General features: G+C 35.0%; 1 protein-coding gene across 6 annotated transcripts in view; it reads right to left on the bottom strand.

Annotated features, from left to right (window-relative positions):
• Nucleotides 1-18895, bottom strand: part of LOC137615196 (protein tweety-like) — a 219204-nt gene that overhangs the window by 31132 nt on the left and 169177 nt on the right. For 5 of the 6 annotated variants that reach the window (XR_011039189.1, XR_011039190.1, XM_068344847.1 and 2 more), the window contains exon 13: nucleotides 9422-9571. The exons of the other annotated variant lie outside the window; for it this stretch is intronic. Coding sequence is in view for 3 of the 5 variants with exons in the window: in XM_068344847.1 (XP_068200948.1) it covers nucleotides 9422-9571 (150 nt within the window). In the remaining 2 variants the exon portion in view is untranslated. The remainder of the gene's footprint in view (nucleotides 1-9421; nucleotides 9572-18895) is intronic. 6 annotated transcript variants of the gene reach the window in all.

Below are 18895 nucleotides of genomic sequence, written 5' to 3'. Positions count from 1 at the left end.
AGAAAAGATTCGTTGTTACAAAAAAAACACCTTTATTTACTCAACATTCCTTCATTTTTGAGTTATAATTAGATATTTTGTCCTTTCAGTGATTCTGATGGTATCAATTCACAGACATGTTATGTTTTAAGTTTTTGTTTTCAGCTCTGCCACTAAGCCTTTAAGTTGTCCGACTGAGAATAAACACTACAATCATCATCTATAATGTTATTTAGACATCAATAAATAAAGCAATTACAGTATTAACTGGAAAATACAATTTCTCTCAACAACATTTTAAAAAATCTTAAGGTGGCATCTACTATTGTTCTTATTGCAGTTTTCTCCAAGGTCTTGTATTTTGATTTCAGACAGGAATCAGTCCCCAAAGAGAAGGATCATCTTGCTCTAAGTTGTAGGCTCTTATTTTTATACTTCTGCCATCGGCTTCCTGAACATATTTACAATTTCCAGCATTGCAGCTAGAAAGTAGTAACTGCATTTAATTTTCATTTCTTTTAACATTTGTTTAACCTTTTCTATTTTTTATCATTATTATAATTCATTGTTTTTATCATGTGGAGTATTATTTCCAGTTCTGGTTTTTATTTTATTTCTTTTATAAATTTCTTCAGCTTACTGCAATAGAATTTTTATTTTACAGGGGTACCTTGTTTTCATTTACTTCATGTATTGTTATCACTGAATAGTTCTCCCAATTCATATCCAGAAGATTATTCTTGGTAAACGTGATAACTGAGGGTCTCAACTGCTGACAGTGTTTTAGAATATTTAGGACATTGGTTTTGAATGTCAGATATCTTGATCATTTTCAGATCATTCAGATTAGCTTTATCATGTGTTTTCCCGAATTCAGTGTTCGCCATTTTCCCCTACAGTATTTTGGTTTATGAAAGATGATAGAGCTGGACACAGGTAGTTTTTCTTGGATAATAAGGCAACAGTTTTGGTTGAGCACACAGGTGAGTGTCTGATGTTTGACACTAGCTACTATTTAGTGACACTATTCACTATCTATCTCAAAATCTAATTAATCCTTTCCCATGTGTTTTTCAACATGATTTTAACAGCTTGCATCCTCATTTAACTTAACTATGGTTTTTCCTTTGAAGGGTTACACCAGTAATACTTTGAATGACGAATGAAGCAATTTTTTCCCTCCATCAAAGCCTGTAGTCTGTGCAGTTACAATCAGTATGCCATTCAGAATCACTATGAGGTGAAGATGGTAGATGGCCCTTCTATTTTACACTTCTTAAGCACTGATGGTGTTGGAGTCCTAGGTGGGGCATTGCCCCTACCTATTCTTTGGACAGATTTCAAGGTCCCACATGCCAAGTAAGTGGCTAGTAAGGGCCTACCTGGTGTTGAAATACCTTTGGTTTGGTGATGCAAAGAGCAGGTCATCTATTGCACATGGCAGGTCTAAATCAGACAGACTGATGCAGTTGCATAGATACTAGCCTATACTGACAGACAGCCACTTGTATCACCTTTGCAATCACAGTCAACTAAAACAATTTTAATAGCCATGTTAATATAATTACATCTGTCACTATTTATACTGATGATAGTAACAAGTAAGACATTGTCAATTGTTTCTAATTTCTCTTGCCTAAATTATTTTAATAATGTCTTGGATACTACAATACTGTATGTGAGGTTTTTAAACTGAGTAGCATTTTGGTAAGAAAAAAAAAAGTTCCTTGTGCTGTGTAATTCAGGGTAAACTTTATAAAAACAACAGATATCAGACCTACTTGAACAGAAATAATTCACCTGAAATTTGCTCTTACAATATTTATGAAATAGAGAGAACAGAACTGAAAATCATTCTAAGCACAACAATTTTTATGGTGCCTGGAAAGAAAGCAAAGGGAAAAAGTACAGAAATACCTCACCAAATTGCAGTTCCCCTATCATGCCCTCAGTACATTGCAAATTTATAAATATACAGTATGTAAACCTAAATTTTGGAGTCTTTATATTGCGGGTTTCTATGGTCAGATAAGTTTTATGTTTTGTTGATTAGCAATTTATTGTTTTCAAAAATAGTAATTTTTGTGTTTAAAAATTAATAAAATAAATTACTGTTATAAATATGCAGATATCTGAGTCTATAGTGAGAATGCAATGTATACAGTTTTAGTTTGGCGGGAAGAAGAAAATGCGCAGTGTACCATAGGTGAAATAAAGAATCACCCATCATCTGCATAAAAACCAAAACTCGGGAAATGTGAGGAGAGAGTAGGCTAGCTTGCCCATAGATGATTTTGTACAAGGTATGCTATTGGCTGGTAGAGGATACACAACCAATAAAGAGCCTTCTGATCAGTATCCTGGCTGCTGACTAGCTATCGGACCACAGGATCTTTCACTATCAAACTGCAGCATTCAGTATCCCACGCTGTTTAGTTTAATTCTACCCATACGTACATGACATCGTTCTGTATATTTCTGTGTTGTGAGGTGTTCCATTGCATTTTTGACTAAAAGTGTGAATTGCTTTCAAGTCTTACAGTACTGTACAGTATTAGCTATAGATTCTGCACCTTTCAAGCCCTCAGGTAGTGAGCCCAAGCATTGGAGGAAGATGGTTACTATAGTGGATTAGATGAAACTCCTTGACATGTTTAAGGAAGAGTGAAGCTATGCAGCATCAACAAATCTATCTTTATCACTGCATCAATAAGGACAAAAAGATTATAATGGCGGCAGTAAATGTCAATTTTAGCAAGGCAGCGAAAAGTGTGGTAACAAAATAAAGCCATTACATATAAGGATGGAGTCAGCATTTGAAGTGACTGTAGGAAGAATATTGTACTGGATACCAACACCATACCTGAGAAAGCCAAGCAACTCTACTGAAAGTTCATGGAGGTGTAACGACGATACCGCCTCCCACCAAACCGACTGAATTTAATGCTAGCATTGGCTGGATTAATAAATTTCAAAGAGGTTCAACCTTAACGGTGTGTCCCTGCAGGGAGAAACTGCTTCTGGTGACAAACCAACCACAGATGAATAGGTGAATGAGATGTTCTAGATGGTTATCTATGAAAGGGGATATTCCCATAAATAAGTTTTTAATATAGATGGGACTGGCCTCTTTTATTATGAAGGAGGCCAGTCGCTGGATTCAAGGCCTACAAAGATTCCCTCATACTTGCAATGTGTGGAATTCTCTGTGGGCTTTATGGGAAGTCCAAAAACCCAAGGACTCCTAAAAACAAAAATAAGACTGCTGGTATTGTATTAAATGCCCAACCAAAAGGCATGGATAACAAAAGCACTGACATCGGATTAGTTGTACCAGTGCTTCATACCCAAAATCAATCTTTATATTACCAAAAAAGGCCTTGATTTTAAATTCCTTTTCCTAATAGATAATGCTGTTGGCCACACGATTGACCTGCATTATGAGGGCGTACAGGTAGAATCCTTACTGCAGACACATTGCTGATTCAGCCTATGGATCATGGGGATAATTCGTGCATTCTAGGCACTTTATACACAAAACTTCCTGCATCACCTGGTATTCTAAGGATGGGGATTATAACTTCTCACTGAAGCAGTACATGTCTCATGAAGGAGACATGAAACGTTAAAAGCTTGCTGGAAGTTTAAGTACCTTCACTGCGTGTTTCAATTTAAATTTTTTCTTTAACATACAGTATATGTAAGGATGTGTCTACAGTAGAAGTAAGTTTAAGCTTAAAAGGTGTATGAAGGGTTTATAAGATTGCTGGGAGGTTTTATAAAAGCTCAAATTTATAAAGATAAAATAGGAAAAGTTATAGAAATTATGGAAAAAAATGTAACCTAGAATTCTGTATCTACTTTGCAGTTTTTCAACCTTTGCAGGGGAGCCTGGAACATAACACCAAGATAGCCGAGGGATTACTGAAGTCTCAGCTCCTACTCTTTGTTAATTCACCTTTATTTACAATTTTCTCCTCTTAAAAACCACTTTGAAAATTTTTTTATCATATTCAATTTTTTTTCCTAATAAGGCAGATTTGCACTCACTAACAGGGGTGCCCCTTTAGCTTGGAAAAGTTTCCTAACAGATGCTTGGTTGGAAGTATTTTGTTCGAATAGCATCATTGTTTTCAAATAATTACCATGTAATGTGACTCAAAACTTATTTACTAACCTAAATACAGTATCTCCCTCAGGTATGTGTTTTGTCAATAAAGAATGTTGATGAGTAAAGAGATTATAAAGCATTGTGATGGTAAGTCTAAACTTCATAACAACACCTGCCAAAGTCAACGACAGGAGCTTGTTTTTGGATGCAAATACATAATTTAGTAAATTTTCACATATTCTAACACAAATTGGGATAAATTACACTAAGCATAAGAAAAACATGTTATAATAAACTTTCTGTGAATACCAGAATCTACTAAAAACATGAAATTAATAAAACTCCCGATTGGTGAAAACTTGCGTGGAGGTAAGAAGAACTTCCTACTGTCAAACACCAAAGTGGGGATGCAATTTATGCAACACTATAGTATCCTCAAACCAAAAATACAGTACTGCTATTAATAGAATCTAAACCTTTACAAAAAAATAGCAAACCCTTTCTATACGGACTTACGTCATAGGCCTATGATGCAAGTCCACATAGACAGGATTTCCTATTTTTTTGGTGAAAGTTTAGATTACATTAATAGCAATATTTTCAGTTTGAGGATACTGTAGTGTTTGCATAAATTGCATAAAAATCACAATTAACGAATTCATAATTTCACTGCCTAGTTAAAACTGCAATACTGTATTGTGATTTAAATTACTATTGTTGAGTTCTGTAGTGTAAAGGCCTTTCTTTCCATTGTTCCCTCAATACATCATGGATTTATAAATATACAGTATGTAAATCTATATTGAAAAGTGGTCTTTATAACATGGGTTTCTGCAAGCAGATAAGTTTTATATTTTTTCATATTTTTTTCTTGAAATTAGTAAGTTTTTGGCCTAAAAATAAATAAAGTATATTACAGTAATATATAAAAATACAGAAATTAGTTTTGGTACTGAGAAAGTAATGTATTTGGTTTATTTAGTTGTGGGGAAGAAGAAAATGCGTTGTGCACCATAGGTGAGAAAGAATCATGCATCTGTATGGAAAACAAAATTTTGGAAATGTTAGTAGCCTAACTTGCCCAGTTGATTTTGTACAAAGCATGCTATTAGGCAGTAAAAGAGACAACCTATCAGAGCACACTGATCTGTATCCTAGTTGCTGATTGGCTGTTGGACCACAAGATCACTCTGCAACATTCAGTATCCAACACTATCCAGTTTGCTTCTAAGCATCCGTACACAATGTTGCTCTGCATCTTTGTGTTGTGTCTTGTTTTTGTGCAGTTTTGGCTATAACTAGGACTTGGTTTCAAGTCGTATGATGCCAGTTAAACATTATGTACCTGCTAAGAGGAGCGCAAGCATCGGAAGATAATGCTTTTTATAGCAGAGAAGATGAAACTACAGGACATGATTAAGGAGGGGAGAACCTATGCATACATAGTTGGAAAAGCAGGATGCTTTACGCTCAAGGGCTTCAACAGGGAAAATAGCCCAGTGAGAAAAAGAAATATACAGAAATACAGAAATTTGTGCCTGAGTGTACTCTCAAGTAGAGAACTCTAACCCAAGACACTGGAATACCATGGTACAGAGGCTATGATGCTACCAAAGACTAGAGAACAATGGTTTGATTTTGGAGTCCTTCTCCTAGAAGAGCAGAGAAGTTTACCATACGTAAAGAGTCTCTTCTACCCTTACCAAGTGGAGTAGCCACTGACAGTTACAGTGCAGTAGTTAATTCCTTAGTGAAAAAAATTTGTTTTGTTAGCTTATTATTGTCAGGTGTATAAGAAAAGAGAAGAATGAATATTCAGTGTATGCTTAGGCAAAGGAAAAAAGAGAGGGATTCAATTTAGTTCTATATGGCCGGTCAAAGGTACCAATAACTCTCTAGCGATAGTACCTCAATGAGTGGCTGGTGCCTTGGCCAGCCCACTACCTACTACCTCCATCTTATAAAGTAGCCTTACTCATGAAGGGAAAATTAAAGACAAATTTGCAAGTAGCAGGAGAAATCAAGAACATGTGCTACAAATCACTGTCATCGGACCATTCATTGTAATTCCCATGTCTCTAATCTATACAAGACTATCTTTGCAGAGAGACACTAATATTCCAAAAAAATAGAAGTTTAATAAAATTTCTTATTTCTAAGTTCACCTGATGTTCATTTTGCTTCTATTCCAGGAGCTCGGTTTAAAATTTAATATAAGAATTTTCCCATATTCTTTCCCTTCGATAAATACATGCTCTTAACAAAGGAGTGGAACCTTCGAGCAGTAAGTGGTAAGAAGCCCAGAACTACAATACCAGGTAATCTTTGTCCTCTCAGTGGTGATCAGATGTACTCCAGATTGTTAGCTTACTATGCATTAAGATGTCTTCCCCGGGTTTTGTTAGCAATGACTGAGGGGAGTGTATACGGGGACTGTTTATGAGAAATCATGGTCTGCACACCCTCTGTATATTGTGTCAGGGAAAATACTGTGATTTAAATAACTGCTACAAAAAATGCGTTTCACTCACGGCACCTTCCATTGGAAAGTATATTTCAATTGTTGCCTATCAAGTTAATAGTTCAAAGAGCAAAATGGAATTTGCTGTTAGTTCAGGGGAAAAGCCAGGAAAGTCTGTTACTTTACTATATAGCAGGGATAACAATAATGACACACCTCCACCTTTTAATAATTCACATATTCAGCCATCTTTCAATAGCGTCGAGCCTCAGACGCTCTTGACATCGTAGGCTTCCTTCGTTAAATTCAGTAGTCTGGTGAATCCTAAATTAAAAGCAGTAATTTTGGTCCTACCCGTCCAATTACCATACCTAATCTGAATGGCTTTGAAAGTCTAACAGATATAACTGATCTGAGACACACTTTTGTTATAGTATAGATACTTACAAAATCCATAGTAAAAAGTGGGTGAATTTAGAGGGAGTATCAATAGGAAGATTCCAGGGTGCCCCTATGATAATTGGGATGTCTTTTTTCAAGGTTAAATCATCCCCATCACATGATACTCATTTAATGTACTGTATACAGAAAGATTATTAGTTTCCAAAATGGAATTTAAAATCACATACCTTTTCCTGGATGTTGACTCACTGAGTACCAAAATTGTTTCAACTCTTTTCCATCAGTACTAAAGGTTTGTCAGTTTTCACAATTGAATATGTGATCAGTCATCTTGCGGAAGACTTCCGATCATTATATTACCATTTACTGATGGTGATCAGAATAGCAAGACTACTATTGATAGGTTCCAATCTTAGTTCTCTATTTTTTATTATACTGTATGTCCATGTCTATATATAAGCATCTTCTCAAGCAACCATAAAAAATATTGCCACAAATAACTACTCTTGGACTTATGATTTCACGGAGTATTTCGTACATACTACTTCTAATCTGTACAATCCCTTCTCATTACCAAAACCTGGTGTCTGAGTTAAATCCTACACTTTCTGCACATCCTTTTTCCCCCTATTTTTTTCAACTTACTCTGGCAGTTAATTAAAGTACAGTTCTAGTTCCCAGTCCTGCTGACCCCTAAAAGTCATTTTAATACCAGAAGCATTTATTTGTACAGTACAGGATTTATAAAGCAAAACTTCTTGCTTCTTAGTTGCCTATTCCTTTTTATAACAAATCTTCAATACTTCAACCTTAAGTAATGAGAGAGAACTTCCAAGTACAAGAAGACCCCATTGTATGGTTCGATAAAATTTAGATAAAAATACTATATAGTAAGTTGATTAGTCCCCAATTTCTTTTTTTTTCATAGTTATCTTTATTTTTCTGATAGTTCATGTTCAGCATATTTTCCTTTCTTTCTTTCACTTTCACATAAAGCAATAGCTTATTTTTCCTAAAATTTATTAAAAAATATCTCATTCTTTTTCATCATCCTAATACAGTAATTACGGATAATAATATTTCACAATTCATTTTTTAATATAACTTACCACAGAGTTTCAGATAGGTATTTTTTTCTAGTAAGCATGATTAGTACTACTGTACTAAACAAATGTCATTCAGGTAACTGAATAGTCACGTCAAGTGAGACTTATCCTCAAGACATTGTAGTCACTCATGTGCAGTCCTAAATGGCTTTTACTTTTGTTGAGTCTGTAGTTCTGTCTGTCATTTGAAATGAATATGTCAGGCAATTAAATGTCAGATATTCATTATAATAGTCAAGTGTAATTTTCTGTCAATTTTTTTTATTTACAATCTTTTAAGTTACCAGTTGGAGAGTAATTGAGTGTTTTAAGTATTCTAGTCTGTAATTTATCATTTATAAACAATTGCATTAGAAAATTTAGTGATTTACAGTAAATAAATTTCCATGAAAACCAAAAAATTCACTTCCACCTTGTTTGTGAGCAGAGTCCAAATGGTTCCCCATCAATAAAATAACCTAGCTGTAATGAATTAGAAAAGCATTTGGCCTAGGTTCGGAAGTTAGACCTAATGAGTCCTATCCCAATTTTAGGAGAGAAGTTTAATATCTTGTTCATTAGTTGATTGAGAACATTGCACATGAAAGCTATATTTCATTGAAAATATATTTCTAAAAATAAAATATTATGTATTAATATACACTAGTCCTAATTCTATCAGGATTACAAGCAATACATCTACTGTACTGGTATTACAAAACTACTACAAAACTATTCTAAGCTAATTACTTTCACTACTGTTATTTTCTGCAATGACAAAGTATGAGAGCTTTTTCCTTGAGTGTATTAAAAATGTGTATGATTGAATGTTCTAGAAATATACTTATATTGAAAGAAATAATGTACTGTATCCTTAAAGGGGCTTTATATGTGTGCAAGCCTAAAATCTTTGAAATACACCTCACAAAAAGACAAATGCTTAAATCTTATTTTTATAAAATAAGATGAGCCTGAGAACACACCAATGACATAGATGCTAACAAACAAAAGACCATTACACTGCCTATTCAGCAAAACACGTGAACGCAAACAAAATAAGTCTAGCTAGACCCTCTCATCATATTGTCTAAATTTTACTTAGTTTGGCCTTTTAGAAAATTAGAAGCCTAACTAATACCGATTTATTTTTCCTCTGAAGAAACCTATTGCCCCTAAACATAATCAAATAAAAACTGAAATACTGTACTCTAAAATAAATGATAAATTATAAAAACTTAGAGGCAAGGGTAACTGAATATTACTCACCAAGTGTCAGTTTAACAGAGATGTGTAAATTATGTACAGAGAATGTAATGAAAAACTGAAGAGTGAAAATAAGAAAACATCATAAAAATACATATACCTCCTACAAGGAGTACTCACAAAGTGCCAGGGAATGGAGGGGTTTGTGGTGGTGTGTGAGAGTGACGAGGTCTGGTGTAACCAGGACCTCCAAGGGATGTCAGAGTACCTCCCCTTGATCCTCTGCCTGGTAAGAATGGATCTCGCTCTTCTGAGGTCCCTGGCTCAGCTCTGGAAATGGATGATGACACATTACACTAAAAAAAAATACCCTCCAAATGCATGTAGTACTGTACTTGCTGCCTTTAATAAAGCTCCAAGGCCAGTCTGGCTTTTATATATCATTTACTGCCAGTTCTCTTTACTGACATCTTGCTTTTATTTCAGACATCCCTTAAGTGGACAATTGATGAATGCATACATAAAATTTACTTTTGTCGATTTATAGTCAGAAAATAGTTAACAACATACAACAGAAATCAACAATTTTTACACTAAGCTTTTATACTTCAAAACCATAATCCTTATTTTTAATACAGCTGGGAAGGTAGTTTAATTTTAGAAGACTTCTGGCTTCATTGAGAAGTTGCTCCTGAAGTTACATCATACCTACACAATGATAGTGCAGTACATATTACAATAAGAAAATTGAGTTTTAGGAAAAAGTATGTTTAACATAAAGTAGGTCAGCTTTCAGGGGGAAAGCTGAAGGATTCAGATTTCCCATATCAGACCAATTGTTTCAAGACTTATTACCTAAGATCTAACAAACAATGAGTTACATTTGACCAGTTACAATGTCTACAGAGTTAAGACAACAATTCTAGAAGCAATTGAGCATTAAAATATTCTGATATACCAATTTTATTTCAACATTATCAGTGGCTTTAAACCTTTGAATGTTATTAAGAGTAATCTACAATAGTGGATTTCTATTCCCTTCAGCGCCATTGGGTGTATTTTATGTCCAGTAATTTCCAGTTTTTCCACTTGTAATATTTGTCTATGAAAATGTTACAAAATATATACAATTATATACAGTGTTAATGAAAAAGAATCAACAGAGCTGTTCCTAATTGACCAGCTATTATTTAAACAGTAACCACTATCAAGTAACACATAGTCATTGCATGTCTTCCAGAAGGTGATCCATATACCCATACATCAAAAAGATAGGTGATTAATCTACCTTTTTTTCAGTACAGTGGCTGTGTGAATCCCCCATCGTAACTTCAATGTATGCATGCACGAGTATACTTCCACAAAGGAAGGTGGTAGAAATGGTGGACCTGACCTCAGAAGAGTGCTTTCTGAGAGCTTACACTCTTAGACCTCAAATTTTTTCCAAGAGGCAGAAAACAATCCCTCCCAAGAGCATTGATGACGTATATAAATTTATTTGCCTTCTGTAAGAAAGAAGTAACTTTCGAAACTGTTGCTCTCAATTAAACTTTGAGATAGACTTTCAATTCATAAGAAGTTCGGTTTTACAAGACCTTTCCTCTAGCCCAACATTAAGGACAATTATTGCAGAAATTATTTTAAAGATTTACCAAGCCACTTACATTACAGATGTACTTGTTGATCAGACAGCCTAAACTTGATAAGCTTCATAATGCTGACTCCCCTACTGCTGCTACCTCCGCGGTCATCTAAGGCACCGGAGGAAGCATCAGGGCCTACTGGAACTGCGTCACAATCGCTCGCCATTCATTCCTATTTCTAGCACGAATTTGAAATTTCCCAATAGCTTTCTGGGAGTATTTGATGCACTTCGCTTACAATATTTATCTTAAACAGTGATAGATTCATCTGTTGAGTCTTCTAGGAACTCCTAAACAATGCTATAAAACATGTGGATGGGATAATATAATACTGTATGAGCTAGAGGAGGATGCACATTGTAGCTGTTGGGTTGGAGCCTAGTAGGAGACTTTGATACGAGTTGATTAGATCTCATTCTTAGGAAAGATCCTTCACAGCAATTCTGTACATTCATGTATGCGTAGTGCATCAATCCACAAGCAAGTAATTCTCACCAGAGGTGTGTAAATGATAACTATTAAAACTACTATGACCATGCCCCTTTCTCTGCCACCAGACATGGAAAAGGATAGCAAGGTTCTCAAGTGACACTAGATGAGAAACCTAAACAATGTAGTACTGTACATAAGAAAACTGTATAGTACATCAGCAACCAAAGTATTACAGCCATCTTATGTAATATAAGTGGAATGATGTGTAGGATAACAGACAAATATACTTGAAAAGCAAGAATGTTTTTATATTTTAAAGCTCACGAGTTTGGTGGTGTCGGCATACACTCCAGAGGAGGTTAATTAAAGGAAGAGAGTCTTTTCATTGAATTTCGCTGAGAAAAGAAATGCAATACTGTATTGCAAATCTCAGTAAAACCATCACTTCATAAGACGTTGAATGCAGGTAAAATTAAAACTAGGAAAGGATAAAGACCCCATATATGATAGTACATATTCCCTGGGCAGCCAGGAACTGCCCAACTAGGTGCAAGTCAAAACTGAACAAATATGACTCATTGTTTGTTCAGTCTACAATGATATCTATCCATATTATTAGTCTACAGATAGAAATCTCAGTCAACTTTTCTCAAATGCTAAATAAATGAGTGCCTGATACAAATGGAAACTGAATTGGAAAAAGAGATATACAGTAGTATAACAATATACTATACATCTATACTGAATTTGTTTATTCTTGGCAAGTACATTTCGAATTCATTATACATTGCCATTACCCAATTTTAGGTGAAAAAACGCTACTACTCATTATAACTGAACTTTGTACTTTGGTGACCATTTTTTTGGTAATTCTGGCAAAATGGTAAATAAATTCCTAACAGCTAAAAACCTATTAAAAGCCACAATCTTACCATGGATAATATAAATTAAACTGCTGGCTTGCAGCTATCGGCATGTGCCTTGTCTTCTACCTTTGTAGATTTAACAAAAAAAAAAAAAAAAAAAAAAAAAAAAAAAAAAAAAAAAAAAAAAAAAAAAAAAAAAACCTTTTGCTAACAAAACCCTTGTTTTTCTAAATGGAATAAAATAGATTAGAGTATTCAAAGTTGAACTGAAAAAAAATATATGGTAATGGCAAATGGAATAATTTATCTTTTTTCAAATATAAAAAACTGTTTTATTATATCAATCAATATGACATACTAGCATATTTTTTTTTGCTATTCTTCATAAAAATGTATACATAAGAATAGATATCCATTCAAATATTGCCTTAGCATAGAACAGTCCATTCACCCTAATGTAGTTGATATGTTACACCTAAAATGTGTAGCAGTCCACTAAACATCAATCAAAACTAAAAAATTAATGTAATATCTAATTTTATAATTTTTGTTCTTTTTTTAGAGTCAATGTTAAATAACTGTAACTGATAGCATTAAAGTTACAGGTGATTTGTGAAATGGTCACTTGCTGCCAAATTTTACCTTGTTTTTTTCCTTCATGAGGTGAACTATAGTTGATTTTATTTTCTCATTATTTAGCAAAATTGTAACCTACATAATAATGTTGCTATAATACCACTTTCAGATGTTTGTCATGGTACCTCAGTAGAGTATTAGAAAATATGTTTTATTTGTAATAGTAATAAACTGGCTAATGAGAAGTAAAATAGAGGCTCTAGAAAAAAAAAAAAACCATGACTGACTCGTGGGTAGCACATGGAAATAAATTGTGGAATAAAAAAATTTTCACATAATTACTAGTCCTTACCATTCTGGGGTTTGCATTTTGCAGATCTGATAATTTAGTGGAAGGTCCATGATATTTAATTAAAATTTGTTTTTTCTGCACAGCCTCAATCATTGTGCTTCGTCCATTGTGCTCAGTACACTGCCCTATGTTCTTGTTTCTCATTGCACACTTACGCAGAATGTTATCCTCATACTGCCCGTCTTGCTGCAACCACTGTAGTGTGTAAACATCACACTTTTATATCATCTCTTTGCCCAACATGTTCATCTTTTGCCATGGTCTCTAAGACAGATTCATCATCCTCCAAACCTATCCATAACTGCCAGAACATGATCATCTTGAACCAAAAGATAGGAGGTCCTTAATTAAAGTAAGGAAGGCAAGTCTTTTCCCATTGTGGGCCGAATGTTCCACATGAGCCAATATTCATGCTGCTATAAGTGTAAGTGCTAAGCACGTAGTAATGGTGCGGGACAAGGCAATAATTAAGACAGACAATGCCTTATCTACAAAAAGGTAAAGTCTCTCCTACAATATTTCAAGTTTATTACGGGTAAGGTAAAGGATCCCTGCCTGAGCACCAGTGAAACCCCCTCAGTTACACCAGCTAGATCTCTCCAAGATGGCAAGGGATAGTTTGATCATTTCAACCAGCTGTTTTTACTAAAAAGTGTGAGGATAACTAGGGAGACATCTTTGGTGCACCACAAGGCAGTGGAAGCTTTCTTTTTGGGAGCTTTGAGAAATCATTGCAGAGTAACTACAAACCAGACCAAGTGCAGAATATGGATGAAACAGTTTTGTACATACAGTAACTGATATGTCCAATATATCTAGGCTACCTCTAATTATATGTATTTTGTACTGAAAATACCTGTTTTTGTATAATAAACTTAAAATGTGAAGTAAACCTAATTGGCGTGCATTTATGGTAAATTGGTAATTACCGTAACACTTGGCAGTACTGAATGTAACAGTTAATAATAAAACCATTGTAATTATTACTAAGTATGTTTTTTTTTTCTGGAAGATGATCCTATAGGGCACTTTCATCGCCAAAGAAAGACACCCTACTCTGTTTTAATGCAGCCAATGGCTGGTAGACTAATGGCTCATACTGTACAGTATTATGTTTCTTGGATTACAGTATATTGCTTTTTTCTAAAGATACAACATAAACCTCTACATTATTTCTATTTCATTTACATCACTTAACTGATAAATAAGTATTGTATTTTCTTCTGATATCAGCATAAATCACACACTGATATGTCTTTTCCTCTGTCTTGATAACTGTTAGGTAATGGCATGAGTAACTTAATCCAGCTTGGCTTTATTTATAACTACTGAAAATTAGTGTATACGTACTGCAACAAGAACTCGCTGCCTATCTATTAGATGGGTTTCTGAATTGGTTCCACCATTGCTGGATTTCAAGGTCCTTGACAATAATCTTAGACATCCACAATCTGTGCAGGATCTCCATGACAACATACAGGTGGTGTTCTTTCCACACCACATCACTTACCTATCGGATGAATCAGGTGGTCATTAAGAACTTTGAAGTCCATTAGTATAGTGATACCTCGGTTTGGGAGTAACTCGGAATATAAGCAAAAGAATTCTAATTGGTATATGAGCATGATATTGGTCTGCAAGTAAAACTTCCCCTCTGTATTCATATTTTATTGTGAAAGTTACTAAAGAGACCAGCAAGCAAAGCGCAGGAAACAATCGCACAAAACCCCCATGTTACCCACACAGTGTTCACATGATTTTTACACCATTTTTCTTCGTCTTTCCTCTTCCCCACCCCCGCTAACACCTTGCCTCTTTCACTCTCTCTGCAGTACTCATACCAGCACCACCTTACGTTATCTTGTTGAGAGTCATTGGCAGTGTTCTTTTGTAAAATTGTGACCATGTGTGCTTTATAGATTAAAAAGTAATGCACAGTCAATGGCCCCCAACAGGATCAAGAAGGAAAGATGATGATTACCTTAGAGGTGAAAAAAAAAAAAGAGATAATTGAGAAGTATGATTAAGGTGCACGTGTACAGTCGTACAAATGTTGACAATTTGTAAGATTCAAAAGACAAAGGAATAAATTACAGCAAAGCAATTGATGCTGCAAAAGAGGGACTTATTTTGACAAAAATAACAATGACCATGTGTTCTACATAACATTGAAAACTTGCTTCTCATGGGGATCAATGAGAGGCTGTTAGCAGGAGATATGATAACCAAGAACATCATTTGTGAGAAAGCAAAGTTTTTGTATACTGACCTTATGAAAAATGAGCCAGGTATGTCAGTAGACCATGAAAAAGAACAGATAGTGAGCAGTGGCTGGTTTGAAAACTTCCAGAACAGGCATCCACAATGCTGTGCAATACGGTGAGGCTGCAAGCTGTCAAGGCAGCAGGGGTAATCGTATTTGAATTTAATAGGTTCGTAAATTCTGAGTCTTTTATGCCCCATGAAGTGTTCAACTGCAACAAGACTGGTTTGTTCTGGACGAAGATGCCTAGGACCTTCATTACTGCAGAAGAGAAGGCTACTTCCAGTCACAAGCAAATAGAAGACTGTCTTACCCTGCTGTTCTGTGCAAATGCCTGCATGGATAGCAAAATCAAACCTCTCCTGGTATATCACTTGGAGAATCCACAAGACTTTAAAAAGTACAAGGTGTAGGAGAATCAACTTAATATCATGTGAAGGTCAAAGAAAATTACAAGTTTTGTACCCGCATTTTGTTTGTGGAATGGGACAGTGAGGTTTTTGGTCCTGTAAGAACTGTTACCCAGCGTCTTAGCAATTTTTTGGTCACCAAACACGCCCTCCCATGGACAGCATAAAAACTGACTTACCAAAAACATGTCAACATCAAAGATATTTTGTTTTATTCTAGGAACGATGGCACTTCATTTTTAAAACAGGAACTAGCATCTAATAATAAAAAATATATTTCAATTCAGATTTTTCAAATTGTTTTGTTCCTTGAATAAAATATATTCCAAGCATCTACCAGTTGTGCAGAAACACACCTAGATAGTAAATCTTGTACCTTTTTAGATCAAAATATTTCATTTTACCTTTCTGCTTGCAAGGAGTGCCTTCAAGTAAGAAGTTTGCGTAAGTAAACTAGTTGATAACAGCCAGTGTTTCTGTCTAAATGCTGACCAGCAGAGTCTTGAGGTCAAAAAGTACCTTTTGAACAAGAACCACCCACCCACCCAAAGCCTTATTTCTTATGGGCAATGCTCTTGCCCATCATCCGTCCACTGAAGACGACCTAATGGAAGAGTTCAAATTTATCAAGAAAAGTTCCTGCTACCCAACACTGCTTCAATTCTCTGACCCATAGATCAGCAGGTGATCTCTAAAAATTTAAAAAGCTATATGAAGGCAGTGTTCCAGCAATGTTTCAAGGTCACCGAAGAGACCAAACTCATCTTCCAAGAGTTTTGGAAACAACATTTCCACATTGACAACTGCCTCAAAATGATTGACAAAGCCTGATAATGGGTCAACAAGAGAACCCTCAATTGTGCATGGAAGAAACTGTGCCCTAAATGCATTGCAGAACGTGATTTTGAGGAATTCAAGCCCTTGCAGGAAGCAATTAATGATGAAATTGTCCTTGGGCAAGACAATGGAGGTGAACAAGGATATCAGCGGTCTATTTGAGAAACATGACAAGCAGCTAATGACCAAAGATCTGTTGAAGTTGCTTAAGGAGCAGCAATAAGAGGTATAGTGGAGGAGATATCATATGAGGAGAAGGGACTGAGTGACAAACATCTCGCTTCGAATGAAATAAGGGAAATGTTAAAAATGTGGATAACCCAGCAAAACTTTTAGAAACATCACCAAGATAAGACTTGGGCAGCAGTAAGCAACAAATCTTTATGAACAATGCAATGTCCCATTTTCATTCCATTTTAAAGAAAATAAAAAAATAGTCATCTCTAGATAAGGTCCATGTAATAGGGTTGAAAGTAGTAGCATTAAAAAGAAAAAAAAAACTTATACTAAGTGATTCACTTAGGGACAATGAATGCCATTCAAGAGAGAGAGAGATCTCCCAATATTTTACCAGAAGGTATCATGGAAGGAGATTCTCCCTCTAAGCAGTAACCCTCTCCTGCTCCTCTTCCAACTCTCGTCTCCTGCACTCCAGCCATGATATTTAAGGTGAGGGTAAGTTCCAGATAGTGAATAATGCTTTTGACCTACAGTACTGAATGGATCCTATTATAACACAGGTATAAATTCTATTCCCAAATTTTGAAAGTGGCCAATTTTCTTGGCAGTTGCAGATCTCCAAAACTAAAATATGATTACTGTATACTGTACTGTATATAAAATCATAGTCTAATTATGCTGTTTAGTAAAGAGCAAAATAAATGGAAAATTTATGCTTAATCTACTTCCCATATTTAAAGTAAATTAACTGTACCCTGTCAAGTATGTTCTGACGTAGAAGCTAAATATCAAACACAAATTTAAGAAAGTGTATTTCCAAAACAGTTTGAAGGCAACTTGATTTTTCTTCCATGTGGTAAGATACAAGAGAAGAAATGATATGTGATATCTGAAAACTGTTTGTGAAATATACTCCTCCTGAAATTCTAATTTTTTTTTTTTATGTATGTGTAATGTCCTAGGAGTGAATAATGCTCAGGCTGAACACTTAGTGTATCAGATAAGTCCAAAGGCACCCCAGGACACCACAGCACTGTAGAATGCAAAGGGAAAAATAAATATTACTTGATCATACAAAAAAAGAAGAATCTTTATAATCAGCATTTACTAAAAATGAAGCTGCCCTAGGTTTTGAAATTATTCAATTTATAATGATCGGATGCATACTGAAAAACATAATTTAAAGATCATTAATCTGAAGTGTTATGAACAAAATACCGTAAAGCAGAAAAAAGTTACCCAATAATGCTAGAACTGGATATTGTTTTACTATTTTGAAAACCATGTACTGTACTGTACTTGACAAAACTGTTAGAAGCAATTTACCACCCATTTATATTAAAATAGTCTGTTTAACTTTAAGATACTAAAGAAGATTGCCAGTGCCAGATTAGTTTGGCATTTGGAAAAAAAAATGAGCGAGGATGCATAATTTTAGCCAAATTCCCCCAAATTATGTATACAATATTACATGATCAGTAGTTTGGTTCTAACATAAACCTTACCCCTTGCCATTACTTAAATTGTAGGTGAGTGAATCATACAACATAATCAACCTCTTTCCCAATTCCTGACTATACTGTTCAACTGTCCATTTTGTAATCATCATCTTGATATTGAATGACTAAATATTTTACTGTACAGTATATGCAACTTCTTGGCATGTGATGTACTGAATAACTGACGTTATGCTATTTCTTGGCCAAGTAATTAGAACTTAGCTAAAGATGAAATTAAATAAATAAGGAGCTTATGTTGATAAAAATAAAATGGAACACCAGGCAGTGTATATAATTCATAAGCAAAAGCAATAGGACAAATAATGTAGAGAGCTAAACATGAGGTAAAAATGATATTTTCAAATTAAAATAAATTTTTGAACATACTTACCCGGTGGGTATATATATATAGCTAATGTCTCTGACGTCCGGCAGAAACTCAAAACTCGCGGGCAATCGTAGGTTGGGTTGCTAGGTGTACACAAGCTCCACCACTCGCCAGGATACTGTAACCATTCCTCAAGTCCTCAGGTCTTCTCTGCCCATAGGGTCTCTAGAGGGGCGGAAGGGAGGGAGTTAAATTATATATATCCACC

The sequence above is a fragment of the Palaemon carinicauda genome, chromosome 21 (genome assembly GCF_036898095.1).
Source record: "Palaemon carinicauda isolate YSFRI2023 chromosome 21, ASM3689809v2, whole genome shotgun sequence".
Classification (NCBI taxonomy): domain Eukaryota; kingdom Metazoa; phylum Arthropoda; class Malacostraca; order Decapoda; family Palaemonidae; genus Palaemon; species Palaemon carinicauda.
The sequence above is the reverse complement of the archived record's forward strand: the minus strand, read 5'-3'. Positions and strand labels throughout refer to the sequence as shown.